The 19,078-nt window shown below is 34.0% G+C and overlaps 4 protein-coding genes across 7 annotated transcripts in view; 2 read left to right on the top strand and 2 right to left on the bottom strand.

Moving 5' to 3' along the window:
- Positions 1-1,400: 1,400 nt before the first annotated feature.
- LOC101256805 (uncharacterized) lies at positions 1,401-11,698 on the top strand. 2 transcript variants are annotated; one of them, XM_019215742.3, is made up of 8 exons: positions 1,575-1,824; positions 4,655-4,693; positions 5,264-5,401; positions 5,975-6,111; positions 6,214-6,320; positions 7,199-7,293; positions 8,514-8,548; positions 10,980-11,698. In XM_019215742.3, the coding sequence occupies exons 1-8, from the start codon at positions 1,684-1,686 to the stop codon at positions 11,041-11,043; spliced, it is 756 nt and encodes a 251-aa protein (XP_019071287.1). In that variant the 5' UTR covers positions 1,575-1,683; the 3' UTR covers positions 11,044-11,698. The 2 variants fall into 2 exon arrangements, with proteins under 2 accessions (XP_004229744.1, XP_019071287.1); XM_004229696.5 differs by lacking the exon at positions 8,514-8,548 and having other exon boundaries at positions 1,401-1,824.
- Positions 11,699-13,098: 1,400 nt separating this feature from the next.
- On the top strand, positions 13,099-14,451 carry LOC101249029 (phospholipase A(1) DAD1, chloroplastic-like). The gene has a single exon (XM_004231097.5). It carries the CDS (start codon positions 13,156-13,158, stop codon positions 14,449-14,451), a length of 1,296 nt encoding a protein of 431 aa, XP_004231145.2. The 5' UTR covers positions 13,099-13,155.
- Positions 14,452-14,629: 178 nt separating this feature from the next.
- LOC101256519 (U-box domain-containing protein 35) lies at positions 14,630-16,641 on the bottom strand. The gene is made up of 4 exons (XM_004229695.5): positions 15,969-16,641; positions 15,339-15,457; positions 15,117-15,232; positions 14,630-15,031 (listed from the first exon to the last, which is right to left on the bottom strand). The coding sequence occupies exons 1-4, from the start codon at positions 16,345-16,347 to the stop codon at positions 14,791-14,793; spliced, it is 855 nt and encodes a 284-aa protein (XP_004229743.1). The 5' UTR covers positions 16,348-16,641; the 3' UTR covers positions 14,630-14,790.
- An 860-nt stretch (positions 16,642-17,501) lies between these two features.
- Positions 17,502-19,078, bottom strand: part of LOC101256217 (glycine--tRNA ligase, chloroplastic/mitochondrial 2) — a 33,537-nt gene continuing 31,960 nt past the window's right edge. For all 3 annotated transcript variants that reach the window (XM_004229694.5, XM_026031572.2, XM_010327008.4), the window contains 2 exons: positions 18,930-19,015; positions 17,502-17,902 (listed from right to left, as the gene is read on the bottom strand). In XM_004229694.5, the coding sequence (XP_004229742.1) occupies positions 17,804-17,902; positions 18,930-19,015 (185 nt within the window). In that variant the 3' untranslated portion in view covers positions 17,502-17,803. The remainder of the gene's footprint in view (positions 17,903-18,929; positions 19,016-19,078) is intronic.

Genomic DNA, 19,078 nt, shown 5'->3' with positions numbered 1-19,078 from the left:
TAGTGATACTTTTTATTTATTACTATTTACAGCAATGTTATGTTAAATCTGCAATATATATATATATATATATCATAAGTTTGGTAAAAATTTGATACATTGTATCATAAGTGTATTAAAATGTGTAATAAATGTATTATCCATCATTAAAACTTGAATTATATGTGAATAATAAACTGTTCTTTGTAATATGTACTAAACTTGTATTATAAATGATTTAAAAGTGATCAAGTGAAAAAAATGTTATTGCTATAAATAATAAATTTATTTTATTATAATATATTTATGTAAGTTTCCCTTCAATCAAAGTGTAATTACCATGAAATTAAACTATCACAAACAAATAGATCAGTGTAATTGCTAGACTGTTTACTACTCTAATAATTACATCAATTTCAATTATCAGGTGACTTTCCAAACATGTCGCACATAGGCATGAAAAACATTTAAGTAATTGTAAAGTGTAGTCTAGTCACACAATACAGGGGTGAATAATTTTGCATCTTAAATACCTAAGCGTGAAAATTATATGTTCTAAACGGTTAAAATTGTTAAATTTGTCCTTATATTGTATAAAATTGATTCGTGGTTGTAATAAAAAAAATATAATTATGAGGTTAGTTAGATAACAATCTTTCGATTTCTGCTAGTTTTCTTCTTGTTGTACCATGTACATGACGATATCAATGGAGTGTTGTCAGTGGCGGCTATTGTTCATAAACAGTCAACAATGACTGCCGTTAAGAAAAGATTCAAGGTATCGAGTAACCCAACTTGATGAAAATGTCGATCATTTGAATGTACAAATGTAGACTATGATAGAAAGCCAGGAAAATTCAAAATCATTCGACTAAAACGTTAGACCTCAAGAAATTTTTTCATGCCTAACTTTATTTTTCTTTCTTCTCCACGAGAATGAATGTAAAGAATGAGAAGAAGAATTTATAGAGAGATTTCTCGTAAAATATAGTTTCAGGAAAATAATATTTTGTTTGGATGATTATCACCTATTGTATTGTATTATTAGTTAAATACAATATTTGTTTTGATTGTTAGTTAAATTTTATTGTATTATATTGTTAAAATTTATTGTCAGATAACGATGAAAAAATTTGAATAATCAATTTGGTGTGATCGTGTTATTATCATGATACTTTCCCCCCCTTCATTATATCAATATTTCTTATTTAATAATCACATTCCGTCTTTTATCTAACCTTTCATAATAAACTCTATTCCATATTCTTTTTTTTTTTAATTTTATAAAATAATCATTCAATTTATAGATGTGTGATATTATACAATAATAAAAAATAATACAGTCTATTCAAACATCGTACTCATTAAAATAATATAATATAATACAATACATAATGAAACAATACGCAGCGAAAAGGTCCACTTTCAACTCTATTTTTCTTTACTTCATTACATGCAAGTTTTTTAGTATCTGAAAAAAGTTCGAAAATACCATAAAGAAAATTAAAACCTTCTCTTTTTAAAAAAGAAAATTTTAAGTAGCTTTTTGAAAATAAAGGGTTAAATACTGAAATTAATTTAATATGGACTAAATTTGTCTTTGTTGAAAATAAAAAAGTATAGTTGAAGGAGCTCCACCATGTATATATATTTTTGTGTACAAAGTTAACAACGCTCACCACCGCCTTTGCCACAAAGCCAAACATGGCGGAAGAAGAAGAAATAGTGGGAGAAGTAGAAGCATTACAAGCTGTTTATGGCGACGATTGCTTACTCCTACAAACTTATCCTCCTTCGTTTCATCTTCATATCAAGCCTCGTACTGCCGATGACTCTTCTCAACAGGTTCTTTCTATTTCCAACCAAAATTATTTACCTGATTGATCTCTGTGCTGGAATCTTTATGATTTTGTGCTTGCAATATAATTTTGTTGTGTTCTGGGATGGGACTTTTGTTATGAGAATTGGGGAGTTGGAGGCAGCAGATAATTTTTTGTTTTTGGTTTATGAATCTGGCGCTGATTTGGTAATTTTGATAGGAGAATGACATTTTTTAATTGAACTTAACTATTGAGCAGAGAACTGAATGTGTATAAACCCCAAATTGAAAACTGATACTTCTCTGTCATTCTTGCATTGTGTCCTGGGATGGGACTTTTGTTATGAGAATTGGGAGTTGGGGGCAGCAGATAAGCTTTTTTTTTGTTAATGAATCTGGCGCTGATTTGGTAATTTTGATCGGAGAATGACATTTTTTAATTGAACTAGCGATTGAGCAGAGAACTGAATGTGTATAAACCCCAAATTGAAAACTGCTACTTCTCTATCATTCTTGCATTGTGGCTACACTACAAGTCCGATCCTTCAAGTAGAATCTCCTAAATAGAGCAGCAAAAAGATCCAAAAACAGAATTTTATAAAATAAGGAAAAAATGTATGATGGAAAAGGAAATTCATGAAAAGATTTTTTTTTTGGTATGGAAAAAGTTCATTCATAATCAAAATAAAAAGAAGTACAAAAGGGAAAAGATCATGTGTCATCAAGACCGGGGAAAATTATGAAGACCTCCAAAATATAATAGGAGGATCGTTCTCTTCACTCTGTTTTAGCTAATTTCTAGATAAGGATAAAGTGCTATATAACAACCCAAAGAATGGGCCCTGGGGGCTAATTCCGAAATATTAGGAAGTACAATAAGTTATCTTCCACTTAAGCTACAAACACCTTGGAAACTTGTAGTGGAGTAGTACCGGTTACAATCGTTGTGCATTGATGGTAATATGCCCCTAGTGCCCTTTCAATTCAGATTGCTAATTTGTCATTACGTGTATAGTTTCCCGTATAATATATCAATGTTTTCTCCAAAGTGTGAAGCATAAAAACACTACAAGGTCCACGGGTCTTGAACCGACAAGCATTTATTGAAGTGAAACCCACATTTTTTAGAGATTTAAAAGAAAAAATGACAAATATTATTTTAGTACAAAATAATCGATTTGCACTTAAATTAACTAATTTTAATGTCCCAATACCCCCAATATTTTTCAGCTCCTTAAAGCTGAGATTCAAAGAATCAACCTCCTTCCATTTGGTCCAGATTGCTAGTCATTATTAGAAGTTCAAACTTCTTTAAAGTTACTGGCTTCACCTATAAAGCGATCACCTCACTCATCGTCGGCTAAAAGTGACAAATCTATAAATTTAATAAAACTGGCTTTCTCATTAATCATCAGTTATTGGTGTTAATTTCAATACGTCTCTATCAATTTTTTAAGGGGGCAGCTATCTGAGTCTATTTAATTTTGGTCTTCATTCCATCACCTCTTACAATTGGTTTCGCTTCTTTTAAGGTTAAATTATGTTCATTTCTCATTTCTGTGCATCCATTGGAACTGTTCCTTTAAACATTGAACCTCCTAAACTTAAATTGCTCCTCCATATTCTTTCATAATTTAGTTTCAATTCCTTCCAAATTTGTTGTCGCCTTGTCGGTCACCTTTGTAAGAAATGATATGTCAATTGGAAGTACAATGTGATCCAGATATATTGTTAATTGTGGGGAAATAAAGGGGAGAGGATAAAGGAGATGTAACTTGTCAAAAAAAAAAAAAGGAAAAGAAGAGGAGGATATGTCATAGTTCAGTTAAGGACTCCCATATTCTCCACATGTAGTTACCGCCTACCAAAATGTTTTATTTTTTCCGCTGTTGCATGGAGGCAAGCCTACATGAACGCCTCATACGCAGCACTGTCAAAGATGAAAAAACATTGAGAACTGCCTAAAGTTTGCTGGTCCAAGTGCAAAAAGCTATTAAAAGAGGGATTTAGAAAAAAAAATGAACAAAAAGAAAATATAATGCAAGAATAAATAATGCTGAACACATACAACATTTATACGAACAAGGTAAATGAAAATCTGACATTAAGTGAAATCCTGAAGTAAAAGCACGTAATTGAGTTCAAAAACCAACACAAGGTTTGATGCTAAAAGAGTTCTTAATTCTGGTCAAGTGATTAGTTTCTTAGATTAAAATTTTAAATTTACTTTTTATTAAATGCAAGTCTGTCTTTTTACCTGTAATTTTAATGTTTATATGAAGCCCATAGAAATAAGGCACACCTCTATGCTGAAGTGTGTTTAAGCAAGGCAACGTGGTCATCTTGAGCATCAAGTAGCTCAGGTTAGCATGTGTGATAAGTCTTTGACAACACTACTGCAACAACTATGTTTCAATCCAAAGAGAGACGGAGTCAGCTATATGACCTGACCAGCTTTCCATTTCAGCTCGTTATAGATAAGCCTTTGACAATAATACTTTATGAATCGCCTAGATTGGAAGGTTAAAGCATTAGAGAAATTTTCATGTTTAGTCACAATTTCGATAGTGTAAGAAAATGCAGAGGCGGAGTCTGCTAGAGAGATTAATGGAGGCATAATATTCTATACAGATGAGGTACACATTTTGAACACAGTGACGAAGAGAGAACTGGTTTAAGAATAGTTCGTGTTTCCTAAGGCTGTCAATCTTTTCTGATAATTTCAATGGATCTGATGACGTGGCGTTATACTTGATAGTTCTTTTTCTTCTTTAAGTTCATGGTTACTTTTCCTATTGATTATGTTGTAGTTGCTATAGAAAATAGTTTCTATTTTCACTTTCTCCTGTGTTTCAGTTTGTGGAAGCAATCATAGGAATCCAGGCTGGTTCTAAGGTACACTGTGATCTCTCTCTCTCTCTCTCTCTCAAATGTTTACATGTTATATCATCAGCACCCAAAAAGAGCTGATTTAATATTAACTAGGACAACCCCCCCCCCCCCCTGTAATTCTTACAAGGAGTCAAAAAAGTTGATCAATGATTCAGCATTCTTGATTAAAAAAATGTCCATCCATGATCCTGCATCTTCTAAGAAACTGTTCTTTACAACAAAAAATGAAAAAGAGAAATGCCTGTTGATTTTCTGGGTTGAGCTGCTCTTGCCTTCAAAATGTCTTGCATTCCTCTTCTTTAAAATTGTACACAATATGCATGTTTGAACATCTATCATTGTGATTTCTTTTTGGGGGGTGATGATTACAATTTGGACCTTGTCGTCTAATTCATCTGCATTTGTGTCATCAAATTTTATGTGTTTTTCTTTTCATCTGATTGCTTTCTGCAGTCCAGATACACTTGTGTCCCATTTTTTTTGTCTTGGTTAACTAGTTCATGCAATAGCCATACTTATGTGATTAGACATGTTTCATATTTCTTTCCTGCACTGATATAATTATTTTGGCAGTATCCTGACGAGCCACCCGCTATTAGAATTATCGATTCCAAGGGTCTTGATGAGCAAAGGCAAAAACAATTGATAAGTTGTATTTCAGAAAGGGCCAGTGAACTTTCCTCATGTCTAATGCTTGTAGCACTTTGTGAGGTAACCATTGCACTGTTGAGATCCAGTTTGGTGATCAATGACAATCCTAGTTAGATTATCCTCGTTTAATAAAACATAGATCCAGAATCTCAGAACTCACGTTATGATGAATAAGAACAACTATATACTTCGGATCTTTTCTTTTATGACAATATAATTCGGATCTTTTTGTCCTCAGTCAAATGAATTCAAAGAACACACTGATATTTTTGCATCCGATTAAAAGCGTTAATAGAGAAAGGAGCAAAGTAGATGTAGAATAGAGTATTTATAAAAGTTCAGGTCTTCAGGATATTGAAGTTTATTAGGTTACAGATGCCAAGTATTTGTCATTTATATATATATTTTTTTAATAAAGATCTGTCATTTATATGCTTGATTGATCCTGGGTTTTCTTTTAGCTTTATGCTAATAAAAATTCTATTTTTGATTTTATGAATAAGAATTTTCAGCAGGGACTCACATTTATGAGCTACGACAACAAAGGCAGTGTTGCTAAACGGTCCAAATAATTTTAGAATTTCAGAAGTGGATTTAATTTCCAAAAATTTAATGCTCTGAATGTATCATTAGGAAGCAGTGGAGCGGCTTTCGAGTATGAATCACCCTGATGGAGAGTGTCCGTTGTGCTTGTATCCGTTAGTTGCGGAAGATTCAGGGAGCTCTGAGCCATTTATGAAACTAATGTCTTGTTTTCATTGCTTTCATTGGTAAATTTTGTTGCTAATACCTTTTTATTATGATAACTTCGCCCGCTGGCTGAAAGATGTGTGGTAGCAACTTTAAACTCGTTTATTTTTCTTACTGTGCAGTGAGTGCATCATCAGATGGTGGAATTGGCTTGAACTACTAAAAGAATCTGATGCCCCTACAGCTTCTGGTTCTGCTTCATCTTCTGGAAGTATCAGGGATCAGGATGGTCCGTTGCAATGAAATTGATGCCTTAGGATTTGAATTGTTTTATAGCATATATTCCTCTTTCATTCTATTCTCCTGCTCCAACTAGATTTAAAAAGATTAACTGGATTTTATTGGGAAGCGAAGGTCTTTAGGATAGTTTTCATCCACACACAAAAAAGAAAGAAGGCAAAGAAAGGAATAGGATGACAGATGCGTAAAAAAGTTGTGTGGGGCCAACCAGCTACTTGTGTTGAACCATGTGCCTGTCAACTTTTCCCAGGGACTTGATCTTTCTTATCCGATTTACTTGACTAATGAAATTCTGTAGAAATAATTCATGTATTCACATACTCTCTGCATACCCCGTCTAGTTGCAAGAGTAATAGCACTTTCACTTCATTAGAACAAGAGTTTGCATCATTTAGTCTTAAGAGGCTCTGCATCTACTAACCCAGGTGCTAAGAGGTCTCCTGTCTCTTCATTCTGCAGAGAGGTTGAGGTTTTTATTTGAGCCTTGCTTTTGTCTATATATCATGATTCAGTGAATCAGCTTATTTCCTTCCATATTTTGCTCCTATATCACTGACATTGGTTATATATACCAAGTGTTTCTTTTGGCTCGCAAGCTAGGTTGTTAAGGACTAACTTAATAATTTTGTTTTCCATCGTAAAATCCCTCATTTTTTGAGGAGCGGGTAAAGAAATCACTGAATTTTTTATTTTTATGTTTAGGTTTTAAATTAAAATATATTCCAGATGAGTGTTAACAAGTTGGAGGTTTTGGGGGACCCAGGGTGAATTTTTATTTTTACTGTGTCTTTTTGTGGACATAATATTCCATCATTTCTAGTTCCATAGCTCATAATGTTTCTTGCTTGGTGATGTGTGATTCAACAGAAGAATCTAGGAGGAAGTGCCCAGTTTGTCGCAAATCTTTTCTTGCAAAGGACATTGAGCATGTGCTTGACTTTGTGAAGACTCAGCATGCTGTGGTAAGTTGCACAAATATCTTCAGTTATTTACAAGTCAAGTCATATCTTTTCTCAAATTTTTAGGTAGGGGAAATACCTTGATTTGCTGAAATATTGTACCAGCTGCTCCTATATATGAATACTAGTAAATTATCCGCGCTTCACGCGGGAATACATTTATAAAATAATACTTAAACCTATCACTCATTAAAACTAAAAATGATATTATCACATACAATATTACGTAGTAGCGAGCATTAATAATCTGAAGGAAAAATAAAAATTATAACATCTTATCATTTATTTATCTTTAATAACATAAACATGAATTAATGACAGTAAAAATACTTATCAGGATCTCTAACATAAGCAATAGTGTCAGTAAACCACTCTAAATAAGAAAAGTACACAAATATATAATTGTAAAGGAGAAGAAAAAAAAAGAGGTTCTGAATTTTTGTTGTTAGAAAATTTGAGGAAATCCCTCTATTTATAGACAACAAAGGGTAGAGTGAACAAATATTTATTATGCCTTATCGGAAAGGTTTCAACTATTTGAAAAAGTTTCAATCCATTGGAAAGGTCACAACCTTTTATAAGAGTCACAACTTTTCATAAAAGTCACAACTCTTCATAAAAGTCGCATCTCTTCATTGAAGTCGCAAAATTTCATAAAAGTCACAACTCTTAATAATAGTCATAACTTTTCATAAAAGTCACAACTCTTTATTAAAGTCGCAGCTCATCATATAAAAGTCTCTTTTAATAAATTTCACAACTTTTCATGAGAGGGGAAGGATAATTTTGTAAATAAATAAATTAAAAGGGAAATTTGGTTTGTGGTAGTGCCATATAGGCGGGCTTAAGGTTCTTTTTATTGTTGAAATCAGGAATCATCATATGTATATATAAAAGAGTTCTTCTCCCTTAGTGGGGCAAGGAAACTCCTCACTAGCAAAAAGAATAGCGAAGTGTTGTATAAAAGTATTAGAACTCCTTGTTGTGAATGTATTAGAGCATCCAAATATAGAATGTCAACATATTGGTGGAGTTACCTAAGGCCTTTATAACTCTTGTGGATGTTCTTGTGTATATGATGTGATTATTATTTATCTCTAACAACCTCCTCTCCAATTTTTATTTGATGAAAGACTTTTTTTTTGAGAACCAAGTGTTAGCTCATTGATTAATTTCCGTATCCTCCTTTTTCTTATTGTATTGATCTTTATAAAACTGTATAGGAATTGTTGGTAAATAATGGCGAGCAAGCAAGAAGGTATGGGATTGTATGCAACATTTGCCAGAGAATTGAGAAATAGAAAAGAAAATAATTTGAGGAGTTAAGCTTGACTTTGAGTCTCTAGTTGTTACAATTTGAAATCCAATAGGTTGGTTTCTAAATCCACCTTTTTTTGGTTGATGAAAGATTTTTTTGAGCACGAAGTGTTAGCTTTTTAATAGTGAAGATATAGTCTCATTCGAGGTGAATTGCTTCACTCTGCTAAACATGATGCTTTTTTTCAATTATGTCATCCTAAAATTTGAAACGTCTGGGTTTCTTTTATTTGAGGGTGCTGAATAAATGGTAAAAATGTCAGAGACCTTGAGCCAGCAAATAGGAATTTAATTGCATCCTGATCCTGGGAAATGATAGTGTTGATGATAATGTAATCCTCTTGTAATAACTGTATATAAGTAATACATCGATTTGTGTTGCAGTAGCATCACAATCTATAATAAGTTGTTGTATTTGATGGTCACAATACTTTTTGAATACAGCATTATTATAGAAATATCTACTCTTGCCTTTCTGTAAAAGAAAGACCCTATTTGAATTTTTGTGCTTAATGGTTTTGTGCTCTGTAGCCAGTGGGAGCTCTGATAGAGCACGAGGGCCGATAGACAAAAGTTCAAGAATAGAAATAAAAGGCTGATAGGTCTCCATATGTGTAACCACACTTATGGTTTATGGGGATGATAATGAGGATGATAAGTTAAGAGGATGAGACAGTATACACATCCTCAGTTTTGTGTGTGGATTATGGCTCTTGTAAACTCTTTTTTAGTGCGACTGTTTATGCAAGTTTAGTTTCTATATTGAGCTTTGAGAAGTCAAACTGTAAAAGCTTTGCCTATAAAATATGGAACAAATAAACTAGAGATCTGATATGTGAGACCTGAAACAAAGTACAGTTGGTTAGTAACCCTGGATACTAAATAAAGGGGAGAAGGGTCAAATATGCCCCTAAACTATTTGAAAAGGTTTAGATATACCCTCCGTTTAAAGTTTGATCCATTTATACCCTCGCTGTCCAACTTTTGGTCTACATATGCCCTTTTGGGCGTTAGTTGATCAACTCGAAATATCCAACTCATTTTACTTTTATTTAAATGCCAAATGGATTTTTCACGTCATTTTTATGTATTATCACTTGACATTTATATTTCAAGGGAAAAGGGTCAAATATGCCCCTAAACTATTCGAAAGGTCTAGATATACCCCCGTTTAAAGTTTTGGCAATTTATACCCTCGCGTCCAACTTTTGGTCTACATATGCCCTTATGGGTGTTAGTTGGTCAATTCGAAATATCCAACTCATTTTACTTTTCTTTAAATGCCAAATGGGATTTCACATCATTTATATATATTATCACTTGACATTTATATTAAAAGAGAAAGGGGTCACTTATGCCCTAACTATCCGATCCAATTTTAAAACACATATACGACCGTCTTTTAAATGGTTCAATTATGCCCCTAATCCGACTCATATATGTGTGAATTATTTTGTTATTTACGTCATCATCGCCTGCTGCAGCTTGCAGTTGTGTCTGTAACGTTGTTGCGGTGAACTCCTCTGCTCTAGTCCTTGCCTGCCAGGTTTGCGCCTCCAGCTCTGTGTTGCGCCAAAACACTTTTCAAACCTCGACTTCCTTTTCCTTTAGTTGTCGTGCCATTGATTCCTCGGCGGTTCCAATCAGAGTACGATAGTGTTCGCCATTTAAATGGTTCAATTATGCCCTAATCCGACCCATATAGGGTATTTAAAAAAAAGGTCGGGTTGTATAGATTATTTAAAAGACGGGTCGTATATGTGTTTTAAAATTAGGTCGGATAGTTAGGGGCATAAAAAACCCCTTTCTATTTTAATATAAATGTCAAGTAATAATATACAAAAATGATGTGGAAAATCCATTTGGCATTTAAAGAAAAGTAAAATGAGTTGGATATTTCGAATTGACCAACTAACACCCATAAGGGCATATGTAGACCAAAAGTTTGGACGCGAGGGTATAAATTGACCAAACTTTAAACGGGAGTATATCTAGACCTTTCGAATAGTTTAAGGGCATATTTGACCCTTTTCCCTTGAATATAAATGTCAAGTGATAATACATAAAAATGACGTGGAAAATCCATTTGGCATTTAAATAGAAGTAAAATGTGTTGGATATTCCGAGTTGGCCAACTAACACCCAAAAGGGCAAATGTAGACCAAAAGTTGGACGGCGAGGGTATAAATGGACCAAACTTTAAACGGAGGGTATATCTAAACCTTTTCAAATAGTTTAGGGGCATATTTTGGCATATTTGACCCTTCTCCCCTAAATAAAGTGTTTGTTTTTTGTGGTGTTTTAATGTTTTGTTATTTATATTTGAAGTAGTCTGGAAGATCTGTTGATATCTGCTCACTGTTTGAATCCAGACCTCCAGCAGATCTGAAGTCAACAATGAGGACAAGATTCTTTCCTCAGTCTCGGAGAAATTAAGAAGAGCAAAATTTGATGCAATCTTGAAACTCCAGCAAGAGAAGGGTGGTCTAATTGAAATAAAAAAGCATGAAGTGTTGCGGCCAGGTATTTATCTTCCACAACCTGCTGCATTACCCTCAACAGCATCCACCGAGGAGGCAAAAGAGCAACAAGACAAAGATCTGGCAGCCAACTCCAGAACAAATTCTAGTGGTTCCACAAACAAACCTAATACCAGTAGAGCAAGGAACTCCAGCACAAAGAAACACCAGGGGCACAATTCAAGAAAACAAGTTGCTCAAAGTTCAAGAAAACAAGTCACTCAGTGGGTTAAGAAAGAAAATAGTAATGCGACATGATACGAAATCCTGTTTCTCTTTTTTTTTTTAACAAAAAGAAAGCTGGAAGGAAAGAAAGCCATTGTTTCTTGTCATTATTCATCGTTCAGCTGACATGATAAATTCTAATATATCAATGTCAATCAGGGTTAAGTAGTGGCATAATTTGGGAAATCAGGGAAGTTGGCTGAAGGCGGCATCTACTGTTTATTGTGCTGAGTGTCATGACTGGAAGTGACAAGTTTTCCATTTGTAAGATTTCTGTACCTTCTATGATATCTTTCTCCAGGACAAAATATATATATATATATATATCAAAAACTTCTCGAGAACAATTACTTCTGTCTTGTTCCAGCGCTTCACTGAGTCTTGAGGCAATTCTGTGCTTTCACTATAAGTTTTATTGTGTTGATGTGACTGGATATATAAGTACGACTGCAGCTCTTCCCACAGATAAAGTATATTTTGTAGTCTTGATTGGTGATTTATTGTGTTCGTTTGCACTGAACGTTCCCAAAAAGGGAACTAGTGGGTTAATTCAATATAATGTTGGAATGTTAGGTAGTTCATACCATCCTTTGGGTTGATTTTTTTGCCAAAACACTTGGAGTGACACTAGCAATTTTATTTGTGGCTATGTAGTTATCATTTCATGCATGTCTAATTAGGATACTTGTAATGTCTCTGTGACAGGGGATAGTATGTATATATCTCAATGATTCTCAATCTCAACTATAATCATGCATATTATGACCAAATGTAGAATGATAATACAAAGGAAATTCGAAATATTCCAAATTAGTATAGCATAAGATACAACGAAGATTGAAGAATAATTAATAAATATTCAGCATCTTTGCTTTCGGTAAGAATAGCATTTCGAATTTTATCCCTGATTAATGACTAAATTTAAGTACTATCAAGTCTAAAATATTTTAGATGACATTTAATATAATTATGTATAACGTAGTTAACTTAAGCCAGCCACTTCAAATTATGTTTAAACTTATCATGAAATATATAAATATATATATATTAGAGTCCACCAACTTTATGGGGATAATTAATCCAAAATAGCAGCCTTAGGGATATTCCTACACAATCTTCGGAGTCTCTGTGTGAATTATTTCTTTACTAAAAAGGACCTTATGCCTATCCCTATGTCGATAATTTCATTACCATCTTATCAAATGATTGATGCCTTCCGATTGTACATTATATATCAAAATATTCTCTAGTTATATATTAGTTGATTACTTTCTTTTACACGAGAATTAAAAGATCAAAAATAAGAAAAAAGTTTTATCAATTTACCTCTTAAAAAACTTCTAAAGAATTTTACACTGTGAACGCTTTAAATTAGTGTGAGACAACTATTTTAAGCAAGATCATCAACTGATATGAGACAAAGGATGTATTAGACTATTAGTTATCCTTGTGAATTCAAATATCTAATTAATCCTTAAAGATATCCTAATATTTTAATCACAAACTTTAGTAGTTTAATTCACTTCCCTTTTTTTAAAAAGAAAAAAGAAAAAGAAGCATTGTACCTTTCGAAAGGCTATATTTACTACACTTTGATTAAAGGCATGATCCTTTGCAAAGTTAATCATTTAAAAATGATAGATATGTAATATTATTGTAAATGCTGATTTTAATTAAATCGAGTCAATATGGCTTGGTGAGGAAGGAGGGAATTTTGTGATAGTTACACTAACTATAAATTTATGCAAAATGTAAGTGTATATATATAGTATACAAAATGTACAACTAAATTATATACATAATAATGCGCTGCCCAAATCAACTATTTCTAACCAACAAATATTTTGGAGTAGTATTGCCTAATACTTGGCAGTACTATTCCGCGTCTACTCTAAATTTGAGTACTATTACTCATCGGATCATCAAAATAAGTAACTCCTGCCACCTCGGTTCGAGTCATTGCCTTGTTTTTAACGATGAAGACAAACTCGGAAAGAGGTGGATGGAGTTTCAAGGAATCAATAATTGGGACGGTTTGCTTGATCCACTAGACGATGATCTCCGCGGGGAGATTTTAAGGTACGGAGAGTTTGTAGAAGCAGCATATGGCTGCTTCGACTTTGACACGTCATCAGCCACGTATGCAACTTGTCGGTACCCAAAACGTTCGATGCTGATGCAGCGGGGACTAGGACGGAGCGGGTACAAGGTAGTAAAAAACTTGCATGCCACGTGTGCTGTTCAAATGCCACGTTGGCTAGAGAAATTCCCTAATTTGAAGTCCCCGCAATCCAGCTGGATTGGTTACGTGGCGGTATGTGATGACATGGACGAGATTGCCCGGCTGGGTCGACGTGACATTGTGATTGCTTATAGAGGTACTGTTACTTATTCGGAATGGCTTGAAAATCTACGTGTCACATTGACTTGCTTACCAGATGACATGTCTCCTAATGAAAATAACAAACCAATGGTACAAAGTGGACTGTTGAGCATGTACACTACAAAAATTGAAGGTCACATGCCAAGTTTACAAGAAACAATTAGAGAAGAAATTATCAGCATTCTGAATAATTATAGTGATGAATATTCTCTAAGCATAACAATTACAGGACATAGTCTTGGAGCAGCCTTAGCTACACTTACAGCATATGATGTAACAACAAAATTTAATAACTTGCCTATGGTGACAGTGTTATCATTTGGTGGGCCTAGAGTTGGTAACAAGAGCTTTAGGTATCAATTGGAAAAAAATGGTACAAAGGTACTACGAATAGTCAACTCTGATGATCCCATAACAAAAGTTCCGGGAATCGTGATCGACGATGATGATGTGGCACATCGAGGGGACGCCATGGTGGCAAGACTGCCAAGCTGGCTTGATAAGTACATGGAAGATGCTCCATGGGTGTATGCTGAGGTGGGGAAGGAACTTAAGTTGAGTAGCAAAGATTCAATTAGAAAAGGAAGTGTAGCTAAGTGTCATGATTTGAAGACATATTTGTATTTGGTGAATAATTTTGTTAGCTCATCGACGTGTCCCCTAAGAGCCACAGTAAGAAACTACTCCTTTCGTCTCTATTTACGTAACACTATTTAACTTTGACACATTTGATCCACAGTGAAGTTGCTACCTTTTACCTTTAAGAAAATTCTCTACATAGAAGGAGAAGGTAAAAGGTAGCAACCATCATTCACTTGGGCAACTATCATTTCATAAGAGTGACCAACTGTCTATACTCAATGTTACTTACTAAGACCTGAGGATATATAGTTAATTCAATCAGGGTAAAAAAGAGAACTTTACATAACATATCAACGATGGTGTGTATAATAACTGTTTCTCAATGTACAATATATAGTTACCGACTTTCATGCATATGTATGATATGGTAAGTCCTTGAGCCTTGAATTTTGGGTTTGATGCTAATGCAGATTGTTAGACTCTGGCTTTGAAGCATCCACATCCAAAGGATCCATTCTGAACTTGATTTTGATCTTCGGTATGGCTCTGAATTGGCTTTGGACTATTACCAGTAGTGGATTTGGGAGAAGGAGATTCAAACATCTGCAGCTCAACCATTTCCTTGCCTTCACATATTATCTTAACCTCACAGAATTCAGGTGCATTTAGTAGTATCTGATCCGCTGTTCCACTACCTTTTCTCGACTTTAGTTTCCTTAAGACCCATCAAAAGGAATTGAAATTAACAAGATCAAAATAATGAGGACTATGCATTCTATTATACAAGTGAGATTTCATACTTGAGATTGGCTTTAGAGGTGCCCAAGATCAGCCTTCTTATGTTGCAGATGGGCATAAGGTCCAGTATGGCTTTTGCTTCTGTATCGCTCTCTATAAGTATGGTGTCGACTTTAACCTATTGTTCAATGTGTTTCTTTACATGGTTAACCTCATGCTCTATCTTTGTGTATCAAGAAGGTATGCTATGCTAAGATGAATGAGTAGCCAATAATAATGTGTACCTTTGTAGCTGCGCATGCATCATAATACTTTTGAAGGAACTGCCGCCTCTTGCCTCTTTCTTGAGCCATGTGGTTCTCCTTTTGCTCTGCACTCACTTGACCTACTGGAATCAATCCCACTGTAGTAACCATAACCCACCAAGTAACGACAATTAGTCGATCAATATTGAAGTACTACTCTTAGTAGATTACAGCAAATTACACATCAATAACAATTACTCAAGCATGAAACAAGGTAGCTTCGTGATTCTGGACTGACTGATGCTAACTCTTTACAGGTATTAACTATCACAAACAGCCCTTAACCCAAGCAAGCTGATCCTGAATATAAATCCTGCTGGCCATTCAGTATCGTATACTCGATTGGGCATGTGATTTATCGCTAGAACTAGATCGTTGAACGGTTTCATAGTTTAGAATCATTTATTGTTAGCTAATCAAAACTAGTCTTTACAAATATCTTCATACAACAACAACAACATACCCCAATGGGGTCTAGAGTGTGTACACGAACCTCATCAAAAGCAGAGAGACTGTTTCCAGTAAACCCTTGTAGCCAACATAACAAAATAAAGTACAAGAAACAAGTGATAGATAAGTAACGAAACTCAAAGGAGAATACGATCTTACAAGGAGTAGGGATGTACTTTGTCTGAGGATAGATATGAATCAAGAAAACAATAGTAGAAGAAGGATCGACCACAACATTTTCGAGTGTCCAAAGAAGAGCATCCATACTTGTCTCCTTACTAATCTTATTACTATTCCCAACAACAACATAGACAACAGCATTCCCATTGTCATGGAAATCAAATGAATATAAAGTACTAGTTTCAACTTCATGGCCTTCTTTAATTGTTGCTAACCCTCCTCTATTATCAATCTCAAACAACTCACTTGCCCGAACATAACCATCATTAGTCCCCTGTTCCTCTTCTATTTCTTCAATTTCATTCTCTAAACTACTACTTCTTCCTAGTACATCATCGTCACAACACAATTGCTTCATCGCATTGAATGAATACAAACCTCAATTTAATTTCCTTTTTCAGGTTGTAAATTTCCTTGATTCAGACAGGAACAAAACCTAAGCCCTAATTTGACTTTTCCATTGATGTGGTTATCATTATGGTACAAGGATGCATGATATAGTAATTTAATGTCTGTATTAGAGAATATGCGAATACGTACGAGTATCTCGGCGTTCAAATTCAAACATTTTTATTTGACTACGACAATATAATCAATCATATACCCGGTTGCTATTTATGGGTCAATTCTTATATCTGCAGTTGAATCACGTGAAACAAAAGAGCGAATCATTCGGTGACTTTGTATTAAATTCTTTAAAAAAAATTTATTATTATTATAAAAAAGTATAGAAATTTCTACTTTTTTTTATTTTCGGATAAATCATTTTTAAGCAATGTATAGAGACATACATGATGTATTGAGACACCTATAGTCCTTAATATTTGTCATTTCCTAAAATCAATGCATAAATAATACTATTCTTTCTATTTTATCCTTACGAGTTATTAGTCTTTAATATATACATTTGACCGGCATAGAAAAACTACAAAAATAATGTACATTGGTCAAATTAATTAGTTCATATTCATTGATTGAAAAGTTGATTTTTTTTTAAAAAAAAATAAAGATAGAATAGTAATCTTACGTGGTTTCTTAATGCACGTGAAAGATAAAATGGTGAAACATAAATAAAAAGGAGGAAGTATAATATCTCTTTATTTTTTCTTCTATGTAGGAATATAATTTTTAGTGCTTCTACGTGGGAATTTCCCAGGCTTGGGTTTGAACTTAGGTATGGATAAATTCTTGTTAGGAGCACTATATTCTAATGAGCTCTTCAATCTGCAATTTGAATTTAGTCGGGACTTCAATGCAAGCTCCAAACACCGGGAGAATGTAATCGAGACAAAATATACCACATTTGTAATAACTGAGAATATCTTAAGAACATTATGTCTTAAGAAGTTTATAGTCCATTAGATATTATATTATTTCATTATATCTTTACCATGTTATGTTCTAATATAACAAGTAATTTGCATTATTCCTGGTTAACTAATTCAACAGTAGTTTACGAAGGTTACTTGTAATTATTTTTTTAGACCATTTATTCATTTAACCAAAGTTGAATTTCTTGAATAACTTAAAACAAAATGATATATATTCCTCAGACAATGTGAACATACAAGCGATAGTTCATTTTATTATTCATTCACTTGTTACATACTTGTACAACAGTCAAAATTATGACATCGTTACCAGATTTATGTAACAGTTTCTCCTCTAGTTCGCTCTGTTGTGGTTGTAGCTGCCTCCGCGGAAAAAACATTAGTCTGTTTACTGTTTTCTCCTCCGCTTATGGGCAATAGCTGTTCTTCTTTGATGCCTCAGATGATAGTATGGCACAAACTAAGCGGACACTGGTACATACTTCAAAATCCCGGTAAAACTGAAAGATCTACTATTCCCCTTGGCAAGTCTGCTATTTTCTTCAGCAGTGCAAGCCGATTTGTTCTGACCCGTTCGTCATCCTACAGTATGCATAAAGAACAAGTAACATAAGAATAGGAGGTTCACCGTATGCACTATAGTTGTATCAGCACTAGAGAATCAGGTGTAGATTTATGTTTAACCAAAACTTTGAAGCTACTTTGGTTCATCAAAGCATACATTAATGATTTCCAAGTGTGAGAAATGTGCATGTCATTGAAAACCATATGATAAAACACATACACGCGTGGAAGGAAAAAGTTCTAAGTAAGTCAAGAAACAAACTGCAGTGCAGGGAAGTATCAAAACGATCTTTTTATGGGGATTGAGGTGTAGTAATAGTCAGTATAGTGAAGTGCTACTGGCATAGGAATTAAAAATATCCCGAATTTAATCCAAGAGAGTGTGGCTTCAAGTATAATATTGGGTACCAAACCTATCAGACTTTATTTGAATTATTCATAAATAAAACTACGTAATTCCCAACTGGTGGAGGAATATGCAAGCAGATGTCTAAGCTAAAATATAACAATGTCTAATTGCAATTGGTATATAGGTTCGGAATATGCAGCGGAGATGTCAAAGGTTAGAACAAAATCAATAATTTAGCATGAGATAGAAGGGCATAATATACGTCATAAGCCGCAAAAGAAACATGAAAAACTGTAGAGCAGAGCTCTATTATGGTCACGAATTTTTTTCAAGAATTGAAATGAAGAAATAACTGGCAGTAGGTAATTATAATTTGGGCTATCCTGCTAGTTTTAGACATTATGAGACAAACTACTCTTCTTTTAGATCAGAGAGAAACTGAAATAGAAAAGAAAAAGCAGATTGATGCAAGCACCAAACAGGAAGGCGTTCAATAGGAGATAAGAAGAATAAACTTAACAAAGAAAACATGATACTCTATACGATGCATTTCCATCTAAGATAGGAAAAACCATGGTAAGCAGAGCTATAGGCCTATACTCTGTTGGATGTGCAGAAATCAAGATTATCTAGTCAATGCTTTAGAACTATGAAGTTTTCAGATGTAAGAAGTAAAATGAGATCAGAGGAACATACCACCATTACAAAGACCTCGTTGAAAAAATCCTCCAGCGGTTCTACAAGTACTGATGATGCTTCAACAAAATCATCGACTTCCATGTCTGCAAATGAACATTAGTCATACATGCATGCTCAATTGTATAATATTTGGTGAAAAACTCAAT

This window comes from Solanum lycopersicum, chromosome 1 (genome assembly GCF_036512215.1).
Source record: "Solanum lycopersicum chromosome 1, SLM_r2.1".
NCBI classification, from domain to species: Eukaryota; Viridiplantae; Streptophyta; class Magnoliopsida; order Solanales; family Solanaceae; genus Solanum; species Solanum lycopersicum.
The sequence above is the reverse complement of the archived record's forward strand: the minus strand, read 5'-3'. Positions and strand labels throughout refer to the sequence as shown.

Excerpts from the sequence above, each read along its gene's own strand:
- LOC101249029 (XM_004231097.5), top strand. The coding sequence starts at position 13,156 with ATGCGCTGCCCAAATCAACTATTTCTAACCAACAAATATTTTGGAGTA.
- LOC101256805 (XM_004229696.5), top strand. The coding sequence starts at position 1,684 with ATGGCGGAAGAAGAAGAAATAGTGGGAGAAGTAGAAGCATTACAAGCT. Across the intron at positions 5,402-5,974 it reads TGCTTGTAGCACTTTGTGAG|GAAGCAGTGGAGCGGCTTTC; the intron begins GTAACCATTGCA and ends ATGTATCATTAG. Across the intron at positions 6,321-7,198 it reads AAGTATCAGGGATCAGGATG|AAGAATCTAGGAGGAAGTGC; the intron begins GTCCGTTGCAAT and ends GTGATTCAACAG.
- LOC101256519 (XM_004229695.5), bottom strand. The coding sequence starts at position 16,347 with ATGAAGCAATTGTGTTGTGACGATGATGTACTAGGAAGAAGTAGTAGT. Across the intron at positions 15,458-15,968 it reads AAAGTACATCCCTACTCCTT|TGGGATTGATTCCAGTAGGT; the intron begins GTAAGATCGTAT and ends TGGTTACTACAG. Across the intron at positions 15,233-15,338 it reads ATGCATGCGCAGCTACAAAG|GTTAAAGTCGACACCATACT; the intron begins GTACACATTATT and ends ATTGAACAATAG.